The 25,175-nt window shown below is 33.5% G+C and overlaps 1 protein-coding gene across 1 annotated transcript in view; it reads left to right on the top strand.

Moving 5' to 3' along the window:
• The window catches only part of LOC111056542, a 183,376-nt gene that overhangs the window by 144,161 nt on the left and 14,040 nt on the right, over positions 1-25,175 (top strand). Inside the window, 1 exon segment of the mRNA XM_039439458.1 lies at positions 20,028-20,105. Coding sequence (XP_039295392.1) covers positions 20,028-20,105 — 78 coding nt within the window.

Genomic DNA, 25,175 nt, shown 5'->3' with positions numbered 1-25,175 from the left:
ATTACCCTTTTTTATCCTTGAAGTGTTTCAACTCTTGAAGAGTCATTTTCATTATTATGGTGTAAACCGAAACCGGTCTTTCTAAGTATCGATGAATCTGTGATTCTTTGACAATTTCTTAGTCTTTTTCATTTAATATGAATAATTACCACAATATCAACTTCTCAACTACACAAAAAGTGAGTCATTTCCAAGTGTAGTAAGAGTTGAACCTAGTTGTGTTGTGATAAAATAAAAGGGTACTCGAGATATTCTATTGTTTCAATTTATTTAGTATATTTTTCATATTTTCAAGAGAAACTTTATAAATTTCCTGAATTTTACAGCAATTTAGAGAAATAGGTGATTTGAGGTACCGTACCCTATTGAAGAAAATTAAGGTATCTTTGAAACTTTATTGATGGAATAATGTATTTCATCCTAATATAGTTTATCTATTGGAAGAACAAACGTTGGGACATTTTCAGAAATATATACTAGGATTTCATTATTATTTATTTATAGTGAGAAATAAATTGAAGAGGCTTGAATGGATTTTTTTTTTTGTGTTAACATAAAAACATATTTGAATGCACTTCTAGTACAACAGCTTTCTTGTTAGATATTGGGTCTATACTACTCATTATAGTACTCAAAGTATGGACACGTTAAGCCGTCGGTCCCGGCTGCCTGAAAGCAGTCGTTAGGTCATGTCAGAGGCCCTGAAATTGATCAGTTGCGACCTGAAAACTCTGACACCAGACCTGAGCCAGCCAGGTCACTCGATATTATTATTATTATTAGTACTCAAAGTTGGGTTGAAACTGATCTAAGCTCTACTGAATTGAGTTTCGAATGCGTATGTTGAATCACTTAATAGTCAAAAATACATCTAAATTTTATAACTTAATAATGTATTAAAATAAGGAAAATACACTGAATTACAATATTATATCAAATCAATAAGCTATCAGGTTCAGAATTCTAATTTTTGTAAAATCTTTGAATGTTCTCATTTAAAATCCATTATTCTATCATTTAAATATGTACTCATATTACACCTATATTCCTCCAATATTCTACAATAAATTTATGCTTTTTCATGAGAAATTATAGATAAAATTCTGGATTTGAATCAAGGAATAACTGGATTCAAATCAAAAACCATCCAAGGAATAGTACTAGAAGTGGGTCATGGAACTTTTGTAAGAAAACCCTTGAAGGCAAACATCATCTTCAAAGTCTTCTACTTCTTCTGCTTCATCAAACAAAAACTCCATCTTCTTTGGAAGCAATTACTGGATTCTGTTGTTGGATTCTCTTCAATCTGTCAGAATTATTTGAATGAGCAGCTTTGTTGTTATTTACAGGGAATACTGTCAGGCCAATAAGTTTCTCACTATAGTCAAATTAACTGCAAATTGTCAGTATTGTTTTAATGAGAAGCTTTAATGTTATTCACAGGGAATACTGTCAGGTTAATAAGGTTCTCACTACAGTGAAATTAACTGCAAATTGTCACTATTGTTTGAATAGGTAGAATTGGTTATATTTTATTAGCTAAGCTGACAGTTCATTGTGGATCTCACTTTATTGAAACTCACTTCACCCTGTCAGTATTGTTTAAATGGTTGGAATTGATGTAATCACATAAGGAATGCAGACCGTTTAAAGTGAATCTCATTCGAGAAGCGACCATTCATTGTTACATTGGCGCTGGTGCAAAAGTGGAACATTTCCCACGAGTTTATTGAGGGGGGAGGGGGTTTGGTTTGGTGTATTATGGGTGGGGGGGACAAATGATAGGAAACCAACAAGTTTTGCAGTCACGTGATCAAAACACACTCAAGCACGCGCATGTGCGATCACTTGTGAACTGTTTCACCGGGCTAATGTAGTGGAGAAGAGAAGATTCACTTGATATCAATGTTGTATGTTGTTGCTCTATCCTCTTCAGTGTTCCATAATACATGAGAGTTTGAAACTGTGTCATTATTTTTGTTTTGAGCAACAAAGTGGTGGTGGAGATTTTTGAACACTGAACTAAAAATTCTTGATTTATTATTTTTTTATTGTAATTTGACTGTAATCTAACACTTTGGTCAAATTACAATAAAAAAAATCATGAATTTTTAGTTCAGTGTTCAAAAATCTCCACCACCATTAGGCTCAAAACAAAAATAACACTTTGGTTAATAAACAGTTCAATTCTAGCTTAAATTAATAGATTTAAAGTTCGACACTGAAGGAGGGGTATATCACTCCTTCACATTCTAATTAATTGAGCAATGTAGAGTCTCTTCATGGTTTCTGGCAGCCTTTGTGATCATGACATCGACTGCTTCCACCTGCACAGGCCCCTATGTGAGAATTTTGTCATCTGATGACGCAGGTAGTCTCTCATACTGTGCCGTTCTTACACTCTCACCCCAATAAAACAGTAGTAATAGACAGTAGTCGACTTGAGTTAACAAGAAATCGGTTTCAAATTTGGAACAGAAATTCGGAGATTCGAATTTCTGACTAAGTATGTAGCATTGACAGCATTTCTCAATACCTTGTTCTGGAATTTCTGGATGGTGTTGATGTTACTTTTCCTTGCACAGCCCCAAAGCTGGATGTCTTATAACCATATCATATTTATTTATGATTCAATGATACATGATTATTATTCTATAATAATTCTGGGAGTTCTTCCCCCGAGTTTTGATTTACTGTACTAGTCCAGAAAGTCAGAAAGTAGGTTATGTTTTCTTCACTTTATAAAATGTTGTCCAATAGTTTCAATAGTGAGCTTAAGAATGTATAGTATTTGTGAAGCCCTACGATTGGTTATCAACCGTTGACCAATGGAGATTGATAATGATTTATGGAGGCTGAGTACTAAATAAAATTCTCAGGTTGAGTCAAGAAAGTTATTGTCTATTTGTAAATATGCAGGTTGTACATCAATTGGCTACATTAAACAATTGAAAATATCCAACATACACTTCTTAGCAATATAAAAGTACATCAAAGTATTTATTTTAAGGTGTGTCCACATTGAACAATTGTTCGGCAAACATGTTTGTTGAGGAGCTCAGGGACAAACATTTTAAAAAGTTTGGACAATCATTGTTCGTCAAACAAAAATTACTGTTTTTTCAAACATTTTCAGTGTTGACAGCTGTAAAACATAAAACCTGTTCTTCCCACTTACAGATATTTTGTTTGGTGACGCGTCCACACTGGCCACGGGCAAACATTGTTTGTCAAACATAATAAAATTTGCCCAAACTTTTCCAACAAACATGTTTGTAGGACATTTGCGCAGTGTGTACACGGCTTTACACGTTGCTCATTCATTAACAACATTAAGCAATTAAAATAATAATGAATCTACACCAAATGTTAGCTATGATTATTGACCAATTTCCTTAGCCGATCAGCTGATTACCAGCTGATTCAGTTGGATTAGTTTAGGACATTGCACAACCCACCGTCACGTTATGCAAGCTGATACCTCTTCTTCGTGCTGCAGTTGATGAAAAAATCTCTGGGAACTTAGTGGATGCAATAGATGTAGATGAAAAAAGATGGTGAGTACGTAAGAAACGATAAAGCCACAGATGTACGGAGAGAGATGAGAGAGAGAGAGAGAGTGAATGTGTGTGTGTGAGAGAGGGAGAGTGAGTGAGTGGTAAGCGAATTGAGAGAAATAAATACAAGAATCGGACAGGACGTCTCGTGTGAAATGGTTCGGTCTAATTACTTTCATCTGTTTCCTGTTTTTATAAGAGAAAAAAAGTCCTTATAGTTCGATTTACGTAACATTCGCACAACCAACTAACGATCGCTGTTGATAGTTTGAAGGAAAGTGTTAAAACCACACACCTATCTGTTTATTATAGATTGAAAGAGGAATGTTAATGAGTATTCTGTGGATAAGTCACTTTCATTTTGGAGTATAGTTTGGTGAGATCAGTTTCAAAATGTCAGCATTTATTGAATGCAAAGTGAGATTCGAGATGATCGAGCGTAACGAGATCTTACTGATGACTAGAGTCTTAAGTCGTTGTCCGTTTGTGGTTTGTTTGTTGGAAGATTTTTTTTCAGCAGGCAAAAGAAAATTTATTCACAACACTGACATGTTTTACAAATATTTTTACAATGCAATTATTATAAAGAAACAGTATCATGATGAAAAAAAAGAAAAGAACTTGAGTAGCTTAACAGCTGTGGTTGAAGTTCTACACTATTGTTATTGTACATAATAATATGAACGAGACAGTCACTTGATTTTGATAACTAAAAAAAGTCTTTGTGAATTTTACACAAACAGAAATAGTACTCAAATAGATTAATTTTGCATATTAATAATACAGCTCACTAATGAGAATTCACTATACATTTGTTTCTTTCACATTTGTGTCCGTTTATGTGTTTGTTTGTAATTAATAATCCAGCTGACCTCTGAGTATTCTGTTCACTATACATTTTTTCTTATGTATTTACAAACTTATCCTGTCACATTTTCAAATTTGTTGAAGGAGTGAGCCGATTTCGTTGGCCAAACAACTCGATCTGTGTAATGGTTCAAAGAATATGTTGTGATGAGAGTTTGTAGTTTGATGAAAGGAATCGAAAGATATCGACGAACAAGCACATGAAAAAGCTCAAGGTTGAATTTAGTTCGCTGGGTTATAAATATTGCAGGCAATATTAGATATGATATTGACAGGCAATACTGTACTAAATAAGACACAAACGCAGAAAGACTCAAGGCTCCAGTCATCCATAAGAACTCGCTAAGCTCGTTGAATTTATCAGCTGGATTATCAATTGTATGCAATTTCTGGAAAAAATCGACTGTAGGCTCACTGTAATGCAACTCTTTATTAATGTAGACCTACGTTACAGGATGCGTTCTATATTGCAGTAAACATTTGTAAAAAGTAAAAATTTATTGTTGTTTTTTTTCAATTCATTGACACCATTTGAAAAACGGTTGTTTAAACAAACCTCTTACTAAAATACTCTCAAATACTTCAATTTTCAGAACTTCTTGTATGTTCAATATTATTGATAATACATAATAATAATTATGTAATTTAATGCAATCAATCTCTTGCATCTTTCAAAACAAAAATCGTTGTATGTTGCTAATCACAAACAACTATCCACATAACTATTCCATATAACTCTCAGGTAACTGTCTCTTGGAATCTCCATTCAACATACTGTAATAATTGAGATTACAGTCCCATCTTTCAGCCGACTAAACACAGTACGGTACCTCACAGTCTAGAAGTAGTACATTGACATTAATTTATCGTGCGACAATTCCTGACATTATTTCCTATACAGTTGCGTCAAACTGTCTACTGTACAATATTTTTCTAAAGAAATGCGAAAAGAAAGCATCTCTACCTACTGAGAGAGACAAAGAGAGGGGGAGGAGGAGCGAAAGAAAAACGCAATAAAACGGAAGATCCGTTATTAGGACTGGCTGGACGCTTATTGTTTGCTGCTCTCCCAATAGTAAAATTGTAGTTTCGTGGTGAAAAGAATGGAATAACGTTCTGAGTTCTGAATTATTTAGGAGGAACGCAGAGAAACTGTAACGAGGAAGACGGAAAAGGAAGAGAGTGAGAGAGAATGAGTGAGGAGTGAGAGAGAGCGACCGTAGAAGAATTAGTGATATATGAGAGATGAGTGATGGACGAAAGGTACAGGAGCAGGAGTATATCTTAACTTTTTCCTTCCACTGTTCAGTACAGTATTATAATTATATATTTAGATAGATAATTGACCGAGCGAAGTGAGGTCTAAGATTTAAGTCGACGGTTTGGTATTTCTCTTAATGTTTGAATGTTTGAATGTTTAAATGTTTATATGTTTTTATGTTGCGCATTTACGGCGAAACGCGGTAATAGATTTTCATGAAATTTGACAGTTATTTTCCTTTTCCAATTGCGCGTCGACGTATATACAAGGTTTTTGGAAATTTTGCATTTCAAGGATAATATAAAAGGAAAAAGGAGCCTCCTCCATACTCCAATAGAGTAAAAATCAGACTATAGATTTATTCATCATAAATCAGCTGTCAAGTGATTACACAGATGTGTGGAGAAGCCAGTCTATTGCTGTATTTCCATAAGGTCTATAGTTTCAATCAGGTACATGTGGATGAGAATACTGCGTGAGATCTACTGTTCACAGAACTACTAGTTTTATAGATAATAACAATTTTTATTCTTATTAATACTATGAATAGATCCCGGCTTCCTGAAAAGCAGTCGTTAGGTCATGTCGAGGCCCTGAAATTGATCGGTTGCGACCTGAAGACTCTGACACCAGACCTGAGCCAGCAAGGTTACTCGATACTATTATTATACATTAAATTATAATTCATCTTCATATTTTATACATACATAAGAGTTCAGCCACCAGGTACTTTATGCTGGAAAAACCCCGAACACGCTATTTTTCCGTGCAAGTATTCTGGGGTATTGAACAACTGAATACAAAAAGTTGACCTAGCCTGGAGCTTTTTACAGAGTGCCCCAAAAACCTCTGTTTCTCTGTTCCTTTTCCAGTTTTGTATTATTTTAGCGGTATCGAGCCATGTAACGGAAAAATCCCCTCTTGCTTATTTTAGATAATAAAAATTGGAATAGAATGAAATAATTCTGAGTTCTATGTCTCCATTGAGTCATAATGTTTCAAAAAAGAGTTGAATTTCCGAAAAAACAAATTTAGAGGAATTTTTGTTTTTAATCGACTATATCTTCCGATTTCCACGATTCAAATTTATGATGCAAAATCCCTCCAGGCATAATTTCGTGCTCTACAACCTGAGACAGGTAGACCGTTCTATTCTAGAGATATTCAGATAAATCTGATAATAAATTACTTTAAATTTGATCAGTTTGTTTCCATTACACCACCTGTTGCTTATAATATTATTTGAAGTGGCATCGAGCATGGAAAACGTACTTATTGTGCAGATTTATTGCCGTTTGCACAGTGACAGTCTAAACTAAATTTCACTTCAAAGTGGATTAAATTCATATCAAGTCTAGTTTGTTATAATGTGGTTCATTTTGAGTCTAAGCCACCAGCTGATTCAATTCAGTTTAAGCGTTGATAGTGCAAACGGCCCTTACTGTTTGATGAAATAATTATTTTAATATCGGGGACCGAGCTTCGCTCTGGAGTACAAAAGCATGAAACAATTCATTACGAAAGAAGAAATTATAATAACATTCATACAGAGATGTTCTATCTAATAAAAGTAAATTTAGATTAATTCCCAGAGGAATGCAAAAATTTCCCTCACAAAGGCCCAGTTGCACAAAAGTCGGTTAAATTTTAATCCTGATTAACTTCACGTGAACCAAATCAGATAAGACCATTTCAAAAAGATGGATCTACTGGAATTAATCAGGAATGAAAATAACCCGGCTTTTTCGCAACCGGCACTAAGTACCTGATTGAATGATTACAAAGGTTCAATAGCTGAGTCATAATTTTGACACAGTCTCACACACATGTACTCGCTCACTCACTTTGCCACCAACAGACAACGAAATAATTATTATTATCAGCTGTTTTTCCAAGGATGAATAATAATTATCCTTTTAATGTCCTTCAGCGAGTTTTCCCAGGGATGAGACCTAGTGCAATCGAATCTTTATATTATAAACCTACTATGTTCGGAATTTCGTGAGAATCGTTAGAGCCGTTTTCGAGATCCAGGAAAATACAAACATTTAAACATCCAAACATCTAAACATCCATACAGATGTTGCTCGTTTAATATTATAGGATTTATCAAAAAATTCATAATACACTATACAAATAATAACAATTTTTTTCAAGCAATGTTTCAAATCCCATCCAAAATCGGAATAGGAACAGTTTTTGATGAGTTTTTTGTATCTCTAGAAATTGATTTGTGAGTTAACATTTGTGAAACTGAAAATCATAAATGAGTTTAGGTTTCAGTTAGAAGCAAGGATTAAAGATGAGATCCCTGCATTCAGCTGGATAATTACTATGCACTCGCCCCACATTCAAGGTACTACTTGCTCTCTCTCCTCTCTCCATAGTTCTCTCTCTTTTCATGTCTCTTTCATCCTCTTCTAACAGATATTTCGTAGGGTTATACAGTTCAATTCACTTCAAATTATACATCTAGTTATTCAGTTTCTCGAGCTTAATTCAATAGTGAAATTATATTTTTGATTAACTCACACTCTTTTTATTTATCTTGAAAAAACATTCCTAAATCTTCAGTTCACCTTCTCGCCTATAAAAGTGTAAATCCACCTAACGGTACACGATGGTTCGACCGAATAGAGGCACACCGAAGAATGAGGTCAATGCTCCGAAGCCAGCTATTTCTGGAGCATTGTCCGAAGAGACCCTCCTCATTATTCGACAGCAAATCGAAGAGTCTGTCCACAGTGCTGTATCAATGGCTGTGAAATCTATTTTCGAGGAACTTCAGGCATTGAAGGAGGAGAACAAACAGCTGCACGATAGAATTCGTGAGCTGGAGGTGTCTTGTCACCTGAAGGTCGACGACCTCGAGCAATATGGGCGCCGACATTCTATACGTATTTTTGGGATCCCGGAGAGTGACAAAGAAGACACGGACCTGCTGGCGCTCGATGTCTTTAACAAGAAGCTGAACGTGCCCGTGACTTTGGCGGATGTCAACCGCTCGCATCGCGTTGGAAGGCGTCAACCACCTCAACAAGGGCAAGCTAAACCCAAGGACCGACCCATCATAGTTCGACTCTGCAGCTACCGGACCAGGAAGATGATCTTCGACGCTAAGAGGAAGCTGAAGGGTTCCGGCGTCACCATTCGCGAGGATCTGACTGCGGAGCGCCTCAAGATCCTCAACGCTGCGGCCGACCGTCATGGGCATAGGAATGTCTGGTCATCGGACGGGAGGATCAAGATCTCTATCGGCGAGGGAGGATCCAAGAGGGTCCACACAGTCGAGAGGATGACCGACCTTCAAAAAATAAAGGTAAATTAAATCATTTCAGGATTCGATTACTAAGGTGCCCTTCACTACAAAAATAGGAAATTCGTATTAAAACATTTCACAATAGATATACCTTGGCATTTTTCATGAGCTGGCTTTCTGTTCTATAAATGAATCTTTCCACTGCTATTTATGATTATGTATGAGGCAATTATTTCAAACTAAGGAGATCCACATTTGTTAATACTGATTAATAATTTATCTTGATATTAATTCCCAAAACTACGTTCAATGCATCAACTACTATACTCCAGAGGGTACTTAGAGAATCATTATCTCTATTCTTACTAATAATTATTACATCTCTTACCAAAATTATTTCCATAATTAATAATTTTCGAAATGCTGAATTTCAAATAAATTGGATGATTAACATACGTTATAGATATGGATGTAATCTATAGGTAAAGATAGTAATCTCTTCTATATTAGGTGTACATAATGATATCTCCTACTGTTGCCACAGCTCGAGCAATAGAAGCAAATGTGTGAAGAATTATTGATAGAACGGAGGGGTGGGTAGTCTGTTCATATGCTTATATAGGGGCTGTGTTTCATTTAATGTTATCTTAGACATTCATCACTAAAATATTACAGTTCTCAATTTACTACTTTTATTGTTATTGCAACTCCCAATAGTTAATTATACTTCTAATACTATATAATATTTTTCACACTTCACCGTTCAATCCTATTTAAAACTCATCTAAAATAATCTAGCACTTTCTCCATCGTCTCCTCTACTTCTTATTTTTCTTTCTAATTTCTCTTCTTGATCTTATATTTATAATGATTACTTGAATATTGTTGTTTGCGATGATGATTATTATTCTTTTCTATTCTTCTTCTTCTTCTTCTTCGTCTTCTTCTTCTTCTTCTTCTTCTTCTCTTCTTCTTCTTCTTCTTCTTCTCTTCTTCTTCTTCTTCTTCTTCTTCTTCTTCTTCTTCTTTTCTTCTTCTTCTTCTTCTTTTCTTCTTCTTCTTCTCTCCTTGATTAATTCAAGATCACAATACGATGTTCTATTCTTATTCTATAGTTCAGTTTCATAAGTTCTTCTCAATTTGTGCACATTCCTTCTTTCTCTTCTTTTCTTCCCCATTGTTATCATTATTTTCCCTGTGATTTTTTCACTAGCTATCCAGCATGTTCAAATGTTTATTTCTCTTTCTATATCTATTATCTTCCTACCTTTTCTCTTTCTATCTGATTACCTTCTACTAGTATCCATATATTATATTTTAATATCCATATATTATCCATATAATATTCGATTCTTTCCCACATTGAATCATACTATTCCTCTTCAATTTTATGGGGATATTATTCATTATCAGTTGTATTATGTATCTTTTCTCAATTGATAACTTTCTTCAAAGATTTTTCGTTTTTCTGCTGGCTTTTTCTTCTCTTTTTCAGTTTTTACTGGATCCCATTTCGCTCTATCTCCACCATGAACACGATCTTCCACTACTGGATTCCATCTCTCTCTATCTCCACTTGGACTCGATTTTCCACCACTGGATTCCATCTCTCTCTGTCTCCACTTGGACTCGATCTTCCACTACTGGATTCCTTCTCGCTTACCTCCACTTGGACCCGATTCTTCCACTACTGGATACCTACTCGCTCTATCTCCACTTGGACCAGATCTCCCACTACCAGTTCTTCCTCAATCTTCGTCTTATTCACCATTAGGATTATTCATCACCGGAACTCCACACATCTACATCTTATTGTGTTTAGTGAATTTTGTTTTGAACTAGTGCTTTAAATAGTGAAGGGAGCCGAACTGTCAAGGCATGCTGAATGCACTCGAATCAAGAGACTTTTTCATTTAGGTTAAGTTTTATCAGTTTCATCCCCATTTTCCCCGTCATGTGTTGTTCTGAGGTCGGTTCACGATTGGTCTGCTGCTTCCATGATGCCTCTCACTGACACGTCAGCTCGCTCGCCCTCAAGTAGGTATGATTATTTCAATAATAGTAATAATGACGCAGGTATGTTTCTAGCAAATAAGCTCCACTCTTTCAAAAAACTTTTCAAGGCTGCTCACCTTAACGTACAATCCCTCAGTTGCCACATTGATGAACTCAGAGCAATCTTCCGTTTTCAGGACTTCAATATAATCGGAATTTCCGAATCATTTTTGAAGCCTAGTATTTCATCAAATTTTGTTGCATTGCCTGGATATAATCTTTTCCGGAATGATAGATTAAATAAAGCTTGTGGGGGTGTAGCAATTTATGTGAAAGAAGGTATCAAAACAAAAGTTTTAATCACATCTAAACAAGAGTATTGTTCCAGACCAGAGTTTATGCTACTTGAATTATCCTTATCTAGTACTGATAAATTACTCGTTGGTATCTGTTATCGCCCACCAAAAATAGGTCATTTCACAGATTTCGAAAGTGCCTTGCTTTCTCTTATGCCTTGTTATAACCGTATACTAGTTATGGGGGATATGAACACCGACTTGAACATGACAAATCGTAACTTTGACTACTTTCAACTGACTACAATTTTCCAATGCCTAAACATGACTATTTTACCTCTCGATCCAACTCATCATACTAATGAATCAGACACACTCATTGACCTTCTCATTGTTAGTGATCCCAATGAGGTTGTTCAAGCAGGCCAAATCTCAGTCCCAGCTATTTCTAGACATGATTTGATCTACTGTGTACTTTCCCATAAGATACCCAAGCCAGAACAGAAAATTATCACTTATAGAGACTTCAAAAACTTTGATGAAGCCGCCTTCCTGACTGATGTGGCTCAGACTCCATGGCATCAAATTGAAGCATTACCCTCAGTTGATGACATGGTCAAGACTTTCGAGAATTGGACTTTGACTTTGTATGACAAACATGCACCTTATGTGACAAGGAGGATTAATAGAAAACGACGAGTACCGTGGATGACTGAAGACATACTTAAGATGATGGGACGTAGAGACAAAGCACATAGAAAATTTAAAAAGACATTTGACTTGGACAGTTTGATAGAGTATAGGAGCCTTAGAAATAGGGTTAAACAGGAATTACGGAACTCAAAGATTAGGTACTTGAATTCGTTTATGACAAACAATAGACAAGACTCTAAATCACTTTGGCAGGGAATAAAAGAATTCGGGCTTGGCAAAGAGAAATCGAATCCACAAATTGACTTACCATTGAATAATATAAATGACCATTTCGTTTCACACTCTAACCAACGCGACGAAGTTGTCATTGCTAATCACATTGATGATCTTGAAGAGCAGGTTACAAACTTAGATTTACCAATCACTGATCAATTTCATTTCCATCCAATCTCAGAAGAAGACACTTTCAGAGCAATTCAACGTATTCATAGTAATGCTATGGGTGTAGACAAAATTCCTATTAAATTTATCAAGAAGATGTTATTTGCTGTTTTACCAACCATTACATACATTTTCAACAAGTCACTTGAAGAAGGCATTTTCCCTGAAAACTGGAAGTTTGCTCTGGTTCGCCCTCTAAATAAAGTTCCATCACCCAATAAAGTTGAGGATTTTAGACCAATCAGTATTTTACCTGCATTGTCCAAAGTGCTAGAAAGACTCATTCATGCTCAAGTTGTAAAATTTCTAGACAACAATAGTAAGCTTCATAACTTTCAATCAGGCTTTAGAAAATTCCATTCAACTGAGACAGCTCTGCTTCGTGTCACTGATGATATAAGGTTAGCTATGGACCAAAGAAAATGCACCATCCTCACCCTATTTGATTTTTCTAAAGCATTCGATACTGTTGATCATACAGTCCTTCTGAATAAGTTGGCTATTCTTGGTTTCAGTCACAACTCGTTAGTTTGGTTTAAATCCTATCTATTAGGTAGGAAACAATGTGTATCTGTCGGTGACAAAAAGTCAACTTGGAAAAACGTTATGCATGGAGTACCACAAGGTTCAATTTTAGGCCCTCTCCTCTTCACTTTGTATGCTAATGACCTTTCTTCCATTATCAAATTCTCCAGTTTCCATACTTATGCAGACGACCTTCAAATCTATTTAAGCTGTCCCATAACAAAAATTAATGAAACAGTTGGAATAATGAATCAGGATATCAATTCGATAGTGGAATGGACAAAGAAAAATGGCCTTAAGCTTAATCCCATCAAAACACAACCCATTATAATTGGATATTCTCGTCTTATAAACAATATTGACCTTGAATCGATTCACAAAATTAGTGTAGACGGTAATGACATTCCTTACTGTAGCTCAGTTAAAAATTTAGGCATTATTATGAATAATACTCTTGACTGGTCAGAACAAGTGAACAAAACTTGTAAAAAGGTATTCTCAGCCATGCATGCATTGAAGAAAATGCACGATATCCTCCCTAGAAACATTAAATTATTATTGGTTCAATCTCTCATCTTCCCACATTTAATGTATTGTAATTCTGTTCTTAACGATATGCAAGTCACTCTGAATGATAAACTACAGCGTTGCCAAAATTATTGTCTACGTTTCGTCTACTCTCTCCAACGCCATGATCATATCACCCCAGCCCACATTGCTAGTTCAACATTAAAGCTTCCCGATCAGAGGCTTTTTCGAATAGTCAAGCTTGTTAGAGATATCTTGATATACGGTAATCCGAACTATTTTAAAGATGATTTCAAATTTGTCTCTGAAGGTAGGAGGATAGATGCTTCACATACTAGAACCGGAGAAAGTACTTTAAGGATACCCAATCATCGAACTACTATTTTCACAAAATCCTTCTTAGTCAGTGCCTGTCGTGCATGGAATGCACTTCCTGTTTCTATCAGGTCCATCGAGAGCCGAGCGAGCTTCATCCTAACTTTAAAAAAACATCTTTTGGAACAAATGACTGAAACTGTCCGGCCCTAGAACGATCACATGACATCCATCCCCCACCCATCCCACAAATACAAACCTTTAAACCATGTTATAGAACGAATTGTATATATATATATATATATATATATATATATATATATATATATATATTATATAAACTCATGTTATTTCAATTATCCACTGCATAATGCTGTATATTACTGAAAGTTGATAACCCTGATCTACTTTCAGCCTACTTCATTTTATTAATCAATTATTTGATCTTATCTACCTATATAATTATTTTACTCTATCAATTTTCTGTTTTTTTTCTCTTAATATTCATATTGATTAAAACTTTTACAATATTTCCATTAATAAATAAATCCTTAGTTTAAATAACGAAATTAACGTTTTGGTAGAGAGTTAGTGGGGAGGATATTTTTAATATTCTTCCGAAGAATGGACATTGATATGTCCAAAGCTCCGCCAATTTATGTAGATGCATAACAATATGATTATTATCTATAGTTATTATATTACAAACTGCTTTTTCATATCATATACAGTTCAATAATTATTTTCTTAGTCTATATTATGTAAATTCATCTATAATTTTGCTGTATTGTAAGCTATTGTATATAAGTGTATAAGCCAGTATATATTGTAATCTACATAAATAAAGTACTCAATCAATCAATCAATCAATCAATCGCTCCTGCCCTCTCAGCAGAGCAACTTGTTTCGGCTGTATCCGATCAGCTGCCTGGAAGGAGGTCGAAAAATTAATCTTATGATGAGAAAACTACTGTTGTTGCCAACCTATCGAGAGGTTGACGATCATGAAGAAGAAGAATATGAAGAAGGATGTCAAGGAGGAAAAGAAGAAGAAGAAGAAGAAGAAGAAGAAGATGATGATGATGATGATGATGATGATGATGATAGATTTTGACACGAAATCGATGAAGATCAATATCAAATAAATAAGAAGAGCAACGGAAAAAATACAGGAGATGTTGAAGATCAGAGAAAATGAAAATAGCAGCCAGAGCAACTACAAGCAAACGAAGAAGTAGAAGAAAATTGAGAGAGAAGATGATGATTATCATGTTGTGTTCAAGATAATAATAATCTGATAATTATAATCTGATACCGCATTTCAAATCGAAGGATGGAGATGAAGAGGTTGAAAATGGTGTGGAAGAACGAGGAAGAGAGGGAGAGGAGGAAGAAGAAGATAGAGATGAAGCAGAAGGAGAATATTATCATGATAATATCTCAATAACTGAAAGGAGAGCTGTCATCGTGTTTTGAAAGTAGTCTCCATCCGTTCCAGTCGCCAATTTCACTCTTCGATTTCAAGGGCCGTATTTATAAACGATTTAAAACATGTTCTAAAAAAATTCAATCATTATAAAAGTTAGGTTATATGTTGAAGCAGAGAGAACGGATAAATATTTTGAATCCGAGGTTGTTATTCCAACTTGGACCTCACTATAGAACATTATAATTATGTTGAATGAAAAAGACTAAGAAATTGTCAAAAAACCACAGATTCATTGATACTTAGAAAGACCGGTATCGGTTATTACACCATTGTCAATCTCTGATAAACTGATAAACATTATAATAATGTCCTTTTGACATTACACTCCACAAAATACATTGATTTTCAGTCTTCAATTTTGTCTACAGGGTTTTCATATTCTATAACTATCGATTTAATATATTGTTTTTACTTTTGATACTGTTGCCTGATGCTTTTCTTAAGGAGCGTACAGATATACGCGCCGCGAACATGAGCAATTCACTTTTAATCAGCTGATGCCAAGCTTTTCATATCTGTATCTTACAGTTTCTATAAAAATACAGATATAATCAGCTGATTAAAAGTGAATTGCTCATGTTCGCGGCGTGTATATCTGTACACACCTTTAGTGTTACTTTATGTTAATGATTTCTCTCCAAAAGAAATAATAAATTCCAAGTCCAATACCTCTGAGTTTTGACAACTCTAAGTGCCAGTTGCACAAAAGCCGGTTAAAATTTAACCGTGATTAATTCCACGTGAACCAATCAGAGAAACTGTCTTTTTAATAACGCCTTCTCTAATTGGTTCTCGTAAAGTTAATCACGGTTAAAAATTAAACGACTTTAATGCAACCGGGCCTAAGCATGGTTCCAACAAAAATATTATGAACCAACAAAAACAAATAACTGCCAATCTAGTTTTAAGCTTGATTCTACTTCAAGTACTCGATACACTTCATAAAATTTAAAGTTCCTGATAGCCTTATCTACATGTAAAGTTGACTGAATGAAATTCTTTACCTTATACGGTAAAAATAAACAACTTTTCAACGTCTACAATTAATAAAGCACGCAGTTATCTTTGAGTGTTCCCACAAGTCAACTAGTGAGATAATAATTTTGTTCTAAAAAGTATGTACTGATAGGAATCATACGCAATTCTTCCGTGATATTTTTGTGTACATGATTCATTGATATTTTATCGATTAATTATATGTGTGATTCTTGTGTGTGAATTAATTATATGAATTATAATTAATTACGATTAATTATATGTGTGAATCATTGTGATTCTTCAAGGTTTATAGTCAAATACTATAGTTTTATTTCTATCGTCATTGAAATGAAATGAGAATTGGGCTAAAGTGTACGTCCAGTGCCAAACTATACCTGTCATCAAAATTTTTGGTTGGGATCGAAGCTCTAGGTTAGAAAATTTTTGGTTAGGAAAGCTTAGGTTAGGAAAACTTAGATTAGGAATATCATAATTTGATGATTTCGATAACCAAAATGGCTGCTACTTATAGGTTGAATGCATGTAAAATTGTGCCACTTTGAACTTAGTTTATTTCAAAAACAATAGTGACCGCCGTTTATTTTTTGTGATTTTGTGCTCAAAATAACATACTAAATCGATCCCAACCAAAAATTTGATGACAAGTATTTTGGCACTGGACGTACACTTACACCTGAAATTTATTTATCCAAAAACACATTTTGTAAAAAAAATATTAATAACAAAATACTTATTGCAATATGATGCTAATATTACAAGGTAATGATAATAATATAGTGATATTGATAGTATAGTAATTAAATGCAAATGACTTCAATAATTATTGTCTGGTATAGTATAAATTGGAAATGGGACAGTTTTGGGCATAAGCACAGGGTTGCGTCTTTCCTCTTGTCAAATATTTGTTCACAATGTGATAAATAAATAGGTACACATTGAGATATTTTTTTATGCTATCTATTCTCTAGGATGAAACATCCTTGATATTGTCAAAACCACTGATCTATTAAAACAATTTGACATACTGGTTCCGGTTGTTACACCATTAACAATCTCCAGTAAACAGTATAAGCTTGAACATTGAGCAGCAGAATATATAGTTAGGTGAAGCTCAACGATTGGCCATTAGTTGTTAACAAAATGAAGGCTGGAGCTCTACTGTCATTGGCCGAGACTAGACACGCCCATTCAATACGTCGAGTCCTCTCAAAACAACGAATCGATTTTCAATTCTACTGATTTCTATTATCTTCAACTAAATTCTATAGTGAGGTACATGATATAATGGCAGTGGAGAAAGATAGAAAAACAGCGTTGCCGTTTCTCTGCCTTGTCACTGCCTTCTACAGAGGATAGATGATACCGGTATATCTGATGTAATACTAACCGTACATTCATGTTTTAAATAATCATTTTGATAATGTACTTATTGTATAATTGAATGAATAAATGAATCGATTATATTTTATTCGTCAAGAAAATATATTTTTCAATTATTAAAATAATGGATTCTCAGAACTGAGATTGAATATTAATTGATTAATTATATATCTACATTATTAGAAAACGAACCGGCAACATTCCGTAGCTAGAAAAGGATAGCACTATCTGCTCTGTCGAATGATAGACAAGGTTAGCAACACCAATGTTAATCGAATCCTGTCATTATAACAGGGACCTCTCTATAGTGAATAACTAGATAGATTGAATCTTGTAATCACCTCAAAACTACTCAATTACCAGTTGATCAAATAACCAGTAGTATCTAGCTAAGAATTCTGTGTACAACAACCTTGTTATTTCAAGATTAGTAGCTTTTTGTAAACTGAGATCCACTTAAATCCGTCAGGATTGGTTGAATGGAAAGTGCTGATGTTATTCATGAGGAATTATTTACAGACACTTTAATCAAATCTTACTTTAATTCTCACTTCAATTGCCGAATACCTGATTGACATCAATAAAAACCGAGTCAATCATTTTTCCCTCACTTTCTGATCCTGAATACTGTGACCCAGTTTTCAACAAACTGAATGACAAAACAAAAAATGCACTAAAATTGATACACTTTCTGCCTTATACTGTAGTGAGATTCACTTAAAACTTTCAGTTTTTCTCATAAATAACATCCAACGCTTACAATCCTTCCAATGATGACAGTTTGCAGTGAATCTTAAACTTGAGTGTTCTTCATTTTCACTTTTTATTGGCGACTATTTTTGTGTTTTTTCTGCCCGCTCTCTTGTTTTACGATCATTTTCCTTCGATTTATCCAGGTGAAACTCGATATGTATCGTTCTAATATACAGGATAAGCGAATATCTATACTTTTAGGACCAGGAAACTTGTATATCTATACTTTAGGACCGGATTCTCAGACGAGACTTTCGCGGTTGTTTGCTATAACACTGTATACATATATATACACAGACAATCTACATATATTAGGTTGTTTGATGAGTGATGATAATAACAATTTTACGAAATTTTGGCGCCGTATTCAAAGTGAAAGTTGGACAATTTGGATGAGAAGAGTTTTGGTGGCAGAGTTTAGAAAATTTATTATTAAAAATTAGATCTCGTGTGTGAGTTAAAATTTAGATCTCCTGAGTGATAAAATTAATAAATAAATGAGTTGAAAGTTGGTGAATTAGGTAATATCTTGAGAACTAAATCTGAAGTGTTGAAGTAATCTATTTGATATAATAAAGGAAAGAACTGGCTAATACACATACGGGATTGGAAATTCACGAATGATGCATCATCACGTCTGAACTACTGGACTGATTAACTTGAAATGTTGCATATAGATTCTTAATTTACCCAGGATCGTTATAGGCCCATTTAGTATTCTTTAAGATTTCAGTATGTCAATTTTTCAGTTTATCAAGTTTTTAATTCGATCCTTGCGGAGCACGGGTTATCTGCTAGTCTATAATATAATAATGAATAGAATTGGCTTGTACATGTACGGGATAGGAAATTCACGAATGACTCATCATCACGTCTACTGACTGACGAACTAGGTACTGAACTGATTAACTTGAAATTTTGAATAGGTTAATAAATTTACGTGAATATATAATTGCCTATAGATTCTCAATTAACCCAGGATGTTTATAGGCCTATATAGAATTCTTTAATATTTCAGTAGGACAAGTATTTAATTAGACCCTTGCGGAGCACGGGTTACCTGATAGTAATATTAATAAATGAAAAAAAATCACAGTAATTGAATTCTATCCATAGTAAAAATCACTTTCAGTTCTCTAATATTTTTTTTTTCTTCATATACCTACATCATCCATTCCCTCTACTTCACCTTAGGCTAGGCACACACCAGTTAGTCAAGACAAGACAAGACATGATCAGACACAATACTTCACATAGTTGCTTATGACGCAACACACTCTGATTAGTCATTGCAATTAGACATAGCTTCATAAGCAACTATGTGAAGTATTGAGTCTGATCATGTCTTGTCTTGTCTTGACTAACTGGTGTTAGCCACTAGCCTAAGGCTAGGCACACACCTGTTAGTCAAGACAAGACAAGACTAGTCACGTTTAGTCACAATACTTCACATTGTTGCTTATGACGCAACTCACACTGACTGATTAGTCATTGCAATTAGACATATCTTCATAAGCAACTATGTGAAGTATTGAGACTAAACGTGACTGATAATGACTTGTCTTGACTAACCGGTGTACACCCAGCCTTACAGTTTACTATCTGCTTCAGGAAAAATATTAGAATTCCCTTGTTCATTGTTTTTTTCTCATTTGTAGACACTTTTAAAATATTTATAGTTAATTTTTTTTCAATTTCTTTGTTACAGGAGAACACAAATAAATCTTCTCATAGCACTTGTAGCGATGGATCTCTCCTCAGTATGGGCAGCTCAGAGATGGACGAGGTAAATAAATTTTAACATCATTTTTCTGGAATTTTCCATATTTGATTTGAGCGTCAGTTCAAGCATTCACGAGTTTCTATGAACTCAATTACTAACAACTATTCCATTTCATTGTTTCAAATTATCGTTCCTCAAGTTCACAGACGAAAGTTAATCTATAGAGAAAAGATAGCATAACTATGTTTAATTTAAAAAAAATATTCACTAAAACGTCATTCTTTCTTATATTATCTCTCATATTTCTTTTATGGTAGAACTCAAGACTAATCATTAATTATCACTATAATTTATCTTCTAATACAGTGTTTATAGTGAGATTTAGTACGGTAGTATCTATTCATAATGATACACCAATATTTTTTAATACCTACGGTGTCATCCTCAGTGTGATGAATTAGTGAATAGTGTGATCTATTTATGCAGTAATACAGCAGTAATATTACAGCAGTTGTATCACAGAAGAACAACAGTCAAGTCTGTTGACAGAAAATTAATGTATCAGTGTGACATGAATAAATTGGTTGAAATAAGTGGTTAAAACAATACACAGTATAAAAAACAACCTCTCTACATCATCCAAAATTCTACAAAAATATAAACTGTAAATAATACACAATAAAATTCATCTCCTACTTGAACGTGTTCTTGAATGAATAAATGAATTTTTTGTGTAGTTGAAGTTGATATTGTGGTAATTATTCATATAAAATAAAATGACAATTTCTTAGTCTTTTTATTTAAAATAAATGAATTGAATATAGTAGATGAAACAATATAGCCTACAGTATTACTTATTACGTCCAAAATATCACGAAAATACAAACGGTGAATAATACACACAATTCATCTCCTACTTGTCTAATAAAACATACTAGCCTCCTCGAATGAATGAATTGAAAGTAAGAAGTAGATGAAATAATATAGCCTACAGTATCGTTTGTTCTTCAGAACAACCTTATTACGTCATCCGAGGTACTTGCTACAAGAATAAAAACAATCAATAATACTCAATATTTGTCTTGTACTAGAGTGAAATTCACTTTAAACTGTCAGCATAGGATGAATGGGAAGCATTGATGTTATTCATAAGGATTGCTGACAGCTTGAAATTTATCTTACTATAGAATCTGATACTACATTAATGACATTTTTTATTGATTCTTTATCACAAATGACAATGTATTGCCAGGTCTTGCAACACCCATTGCATATACTAACACTACATTATAATAGAAACAAATGAAAATTTAACATATTCAGAACAGATAATAGAAATGTAGATGAGTAGATAACTCCAAGAAACAAAGAGTAAAACCTATTTGTTGAATAATATTTGTATAATACTATAATTTATTAAATAATGCCATTGATAGACTACAACAGTTTTGTCGTTTTTCTTACAATCTTATACAAACAGTACTTTTACGATATACTTTAGTCTTCAATAGTTTATCATATTATACAGACTATAGTCCATTATTGTCCATGATTAGTCTACTATCTATGAGAAACAGTACTTTACGATATACTAGTCCACTATAGTCTACCATTATATATAGATTATAGTCCACTATTGTCCATCATAGTGTACTATATCTATGTCATGAATCAAATTTCAATTTCTATAGACAAGAAACGTAAGAACACATTTTCAAGGCTGTGTTAATACAAACCCATGCAATGATTGTTTTTCAAGGTTGCGAAAATTCAAACCCAAGTCATGATTTTTTCTTACCTCGACCTGAATGACGTAGGCATGAGAGACTGAAAATGGTGAAGAATTGAACCAACTTCAAGTACACACGTTCAATATTTCAATTGTTCAATTGAAGTTAACTAATTGCACTATTGTTGAAGTGAGTCATATTTCTAGACAAGTTGAAACGTTTTGAAGCAGAACTGAAAGGAGGTGATGTTGGAGAGAGAATAAAAGGGAGAGAGAGATAGATAGAGAGAGTGAGAGAGAGAGTGACTGAGATAGAGTGAGATTAGATTAGATTTCTTTATTTATGTATGTTACAACAATATTACTGGCTTATACACTAATTTACATTGACGGTAATGCTAATTATTCAACGAATTTTACAAAGTATAAAGAATTAATCAACAAGAATAAAGATTAAATGCAATTAGAATAACGATAATATAAAAGTGTAATGTAACTTCATAAATCGGCGGTGTTTCAACAAATAATTGTCGATTCTTTAAGAAGGGTGTAAAATAATATCCTTCCCATCAACACAAGACCGGGATTGATTGATTGATTTTTATTATGAGAGAAGGAGAGAGAGGGAGAGAGAGTGTGTGTGAGAGAGAGACAGACTGACAGAGTGAGAGACAGTGACAGAGAGAGAAAGACAGAGTGAGATTCAGAGAGACAGAGAGAGATCCATGAGAAAGAGGGCTTGAGAGAGATAGAATAGAACAGAGAAGGAGTGAGAAAGTTTGTGAGAGAAAGAGAGAGTGTAAGATTGAGAGAGAGAGAGAGTGTGAGCTTTAGAGACTGAGAAAGATGAGAGAGTGAGTAAATGAAAAGATAGAATTTCTGCAGTTCTATTGTTCTATTTGATAGGTAAGGCCTCAGCTATCTTGAATAGGACTTGGGTTAATAAATCTGATAAGCAAATGAAAATATGAATATTCAATTCTTATTATCATGAATTTAGTGCCATAAATCATTTTATTATCATCTGTCTATCTGCTACTGAATTCCTTTTTTGAACTTTTATGTCGTGGTCGTGCTGTTTTCGTATTTTTTCTCAATAACTTACTGTATTTCTGTTAGTTTCTAGTTTGCTGGATAGATTTCACAGTTATACCTGTGATTTGTAGAATTATCTTTTTAAAGCTCCATTTGAGATTCTCAGTAAAGGCCTCTTATTAGATGGTTATCTTAAGATCATATTTACATTTCCATTAGCCCTACATTCAACACAAAAATAGAATGGAAATGACCAATAATAGTAACAAAATGTTTTTTTTACAACCAAAGTAGTAAATATTATACTATAATTATGTATAATTGTAATTGATTATATTTGAATCAATGTTCTGTGTTTATAATTTTGTATATTCTTCCTTTCCAAGTTCATTGTGTAGTATTTTTCTATATTTTTGTTTTAAAAGTTATAAAGTTTATATTAAAACTTGAAAATGTATCTTGTAAAGTTGTGACTTTTCAACCATGTGACAGCTGTCACAATTATCTACATTAAAGCTGTCATCAATCAGGATTAATTATTATTCTTCCATCACCATCATGTGAGATCAATATCCTGTTTATAGTTGTTGTACTTTACTTCTATTTTGGCAAATAAATGAATAAATAATAAACTAGTAGTTCTGTGAACAGTAGACCTCACGCAGTATTCTCATCTACGAGTACCCGATTGAAACTATAGACCTTATGGAAATACAGCAATAGACTGGCTTCTCCACACATCTGTATAATCACTTGTCAGCTGATTTATGATTAATAATTCTATAGTCTGATTTTTACTCTAATATTGGCGTATGAAGGAGGCTCCTTTTTCCTTTTATATTATCCTTGAAATGCAAAATTTCCAAAAACCTTGTATATACGTCGACGCGCAATTAAAAAAGGAACAAACCTGTCAAATTTCATGAAAATCTATTAGGTACCGCGTTTCGCCGTAAATGCGCAACATATAAACTTATAATAATTTAAACATTCATAGAAATGCCAAACCGTCGACTTGAATCTTAGACCTCACTTCGCTCGGTCAATAAATGTTTACTTCCCAAAAAAACTAAAACTATGCCGTGCTACCAATTTTTCCTTAAACGGTTGGATTAGCATTTAACACCTATCACCTAAGGAAAGTTGTCGGCTCCAATAAAATAGATTCTTGATAAACTGTGAATGGATCTATTGCCTATGAATGAGAAATCCAGTTTTCAGAGCAAATTAACTTATAATCTTCAGATGAAAATTTTGGCAAAACACAGAAATATACAAAGAACAATAACTTACAAGTCTAATGATTTCAAGTAACTACGAACTAAAATACTTATCTAGTTTACAGTTGAAACACAGTGGCTATTGGCTTTACTACACTAATAGCGAATTTTGCACAAAAATTTATATAAACTTCAATCTAAAACATTGATAAATTCATTTAAACAGACAATAACTCAGAGCACAAAATTATACAAGCAACAGCCAGCCATTTTTTTCAGAAGAAGATCGAACAGGAAAAAGACACAAGTTGCCAGTCACGAAGACAACGCCTCCAACATTATAGACACGTCACCAAAATATTATAATTTACAAGTTTAGAATTCATATTCTACATCTGTTCTCAATAAAACTTTATTTTGAAAATGTTATTTTAAAATTTTTTATATATATTCTATTTAATAAACTGTTTATCCAGTAATTTGTTAACCCTGCCTCGGTGACATTATGGAACAATGCAACAAACATTTACGATAATAAATTCTCCATCAAAAAGTTTATCCGTCTATTGATAACTCTGACATTTACTATAAAGTTCCATAGATCTCGAATTGAAGATTCGATTCCAATGTGAGAAGAAAAATGTAATATTACAAATACCCCCCTCTTGACATAAAAAAATTTTACTGTTTGAAAATTTAAAGAAAAAAATTTACATTGACCCTAATGAAAATTGTTGAAATTTAAATTTGAGAACAGTAACAATTTTTTCTAGAAAAACAATACATGTCACCCTATAATTGAAAATTATTATAAAAATTCATCAATAGCGTTTGTTATATGTTTCCAAACAATATTTCAAAATATAGAATATCAATATTACTTTTGATTTAGCTTTATAATTTAAAGAAAAATATCTCAACAGAAAGTTTAATATGTAAAGAATAGTTTTTTGAAATTGCACATAAATTTAATAGATAGAAAAATTTAATTTTTTATTGCATAAAAAAAATTATTTATGTTGAATGGAAAATTTATTATTATTATTTATTTTTTAAATGAATTGATGAATTGTTACATTTAATTTTCACATAAAATTTCAATAAATCAAAAAATGTTCATTTCTTTCACTATTTCCGCGGTTGATTTTA

The sequence above is a fragment of the Nilaparvata lugens genome, chromosome 12 (genome assembly GCF_014356525.2).
Source record: "Nilaparvata lugens isolate BPH chromosome 12, ASM1435652v1, whole genome shotgun sequence".
Classification (NCBI taxonomy): domain Eukaryota; kingdom Metazoa; phylum Arthropoda; class Insecta; order Hemiptera; family Delphacidae; genus Nilaparvata; species Nilaparvata lugens.
Note: the sequence above shows the minus strand (reverse complement) of the source record. Positions and strands in the feature narration are given on the sequence as shown.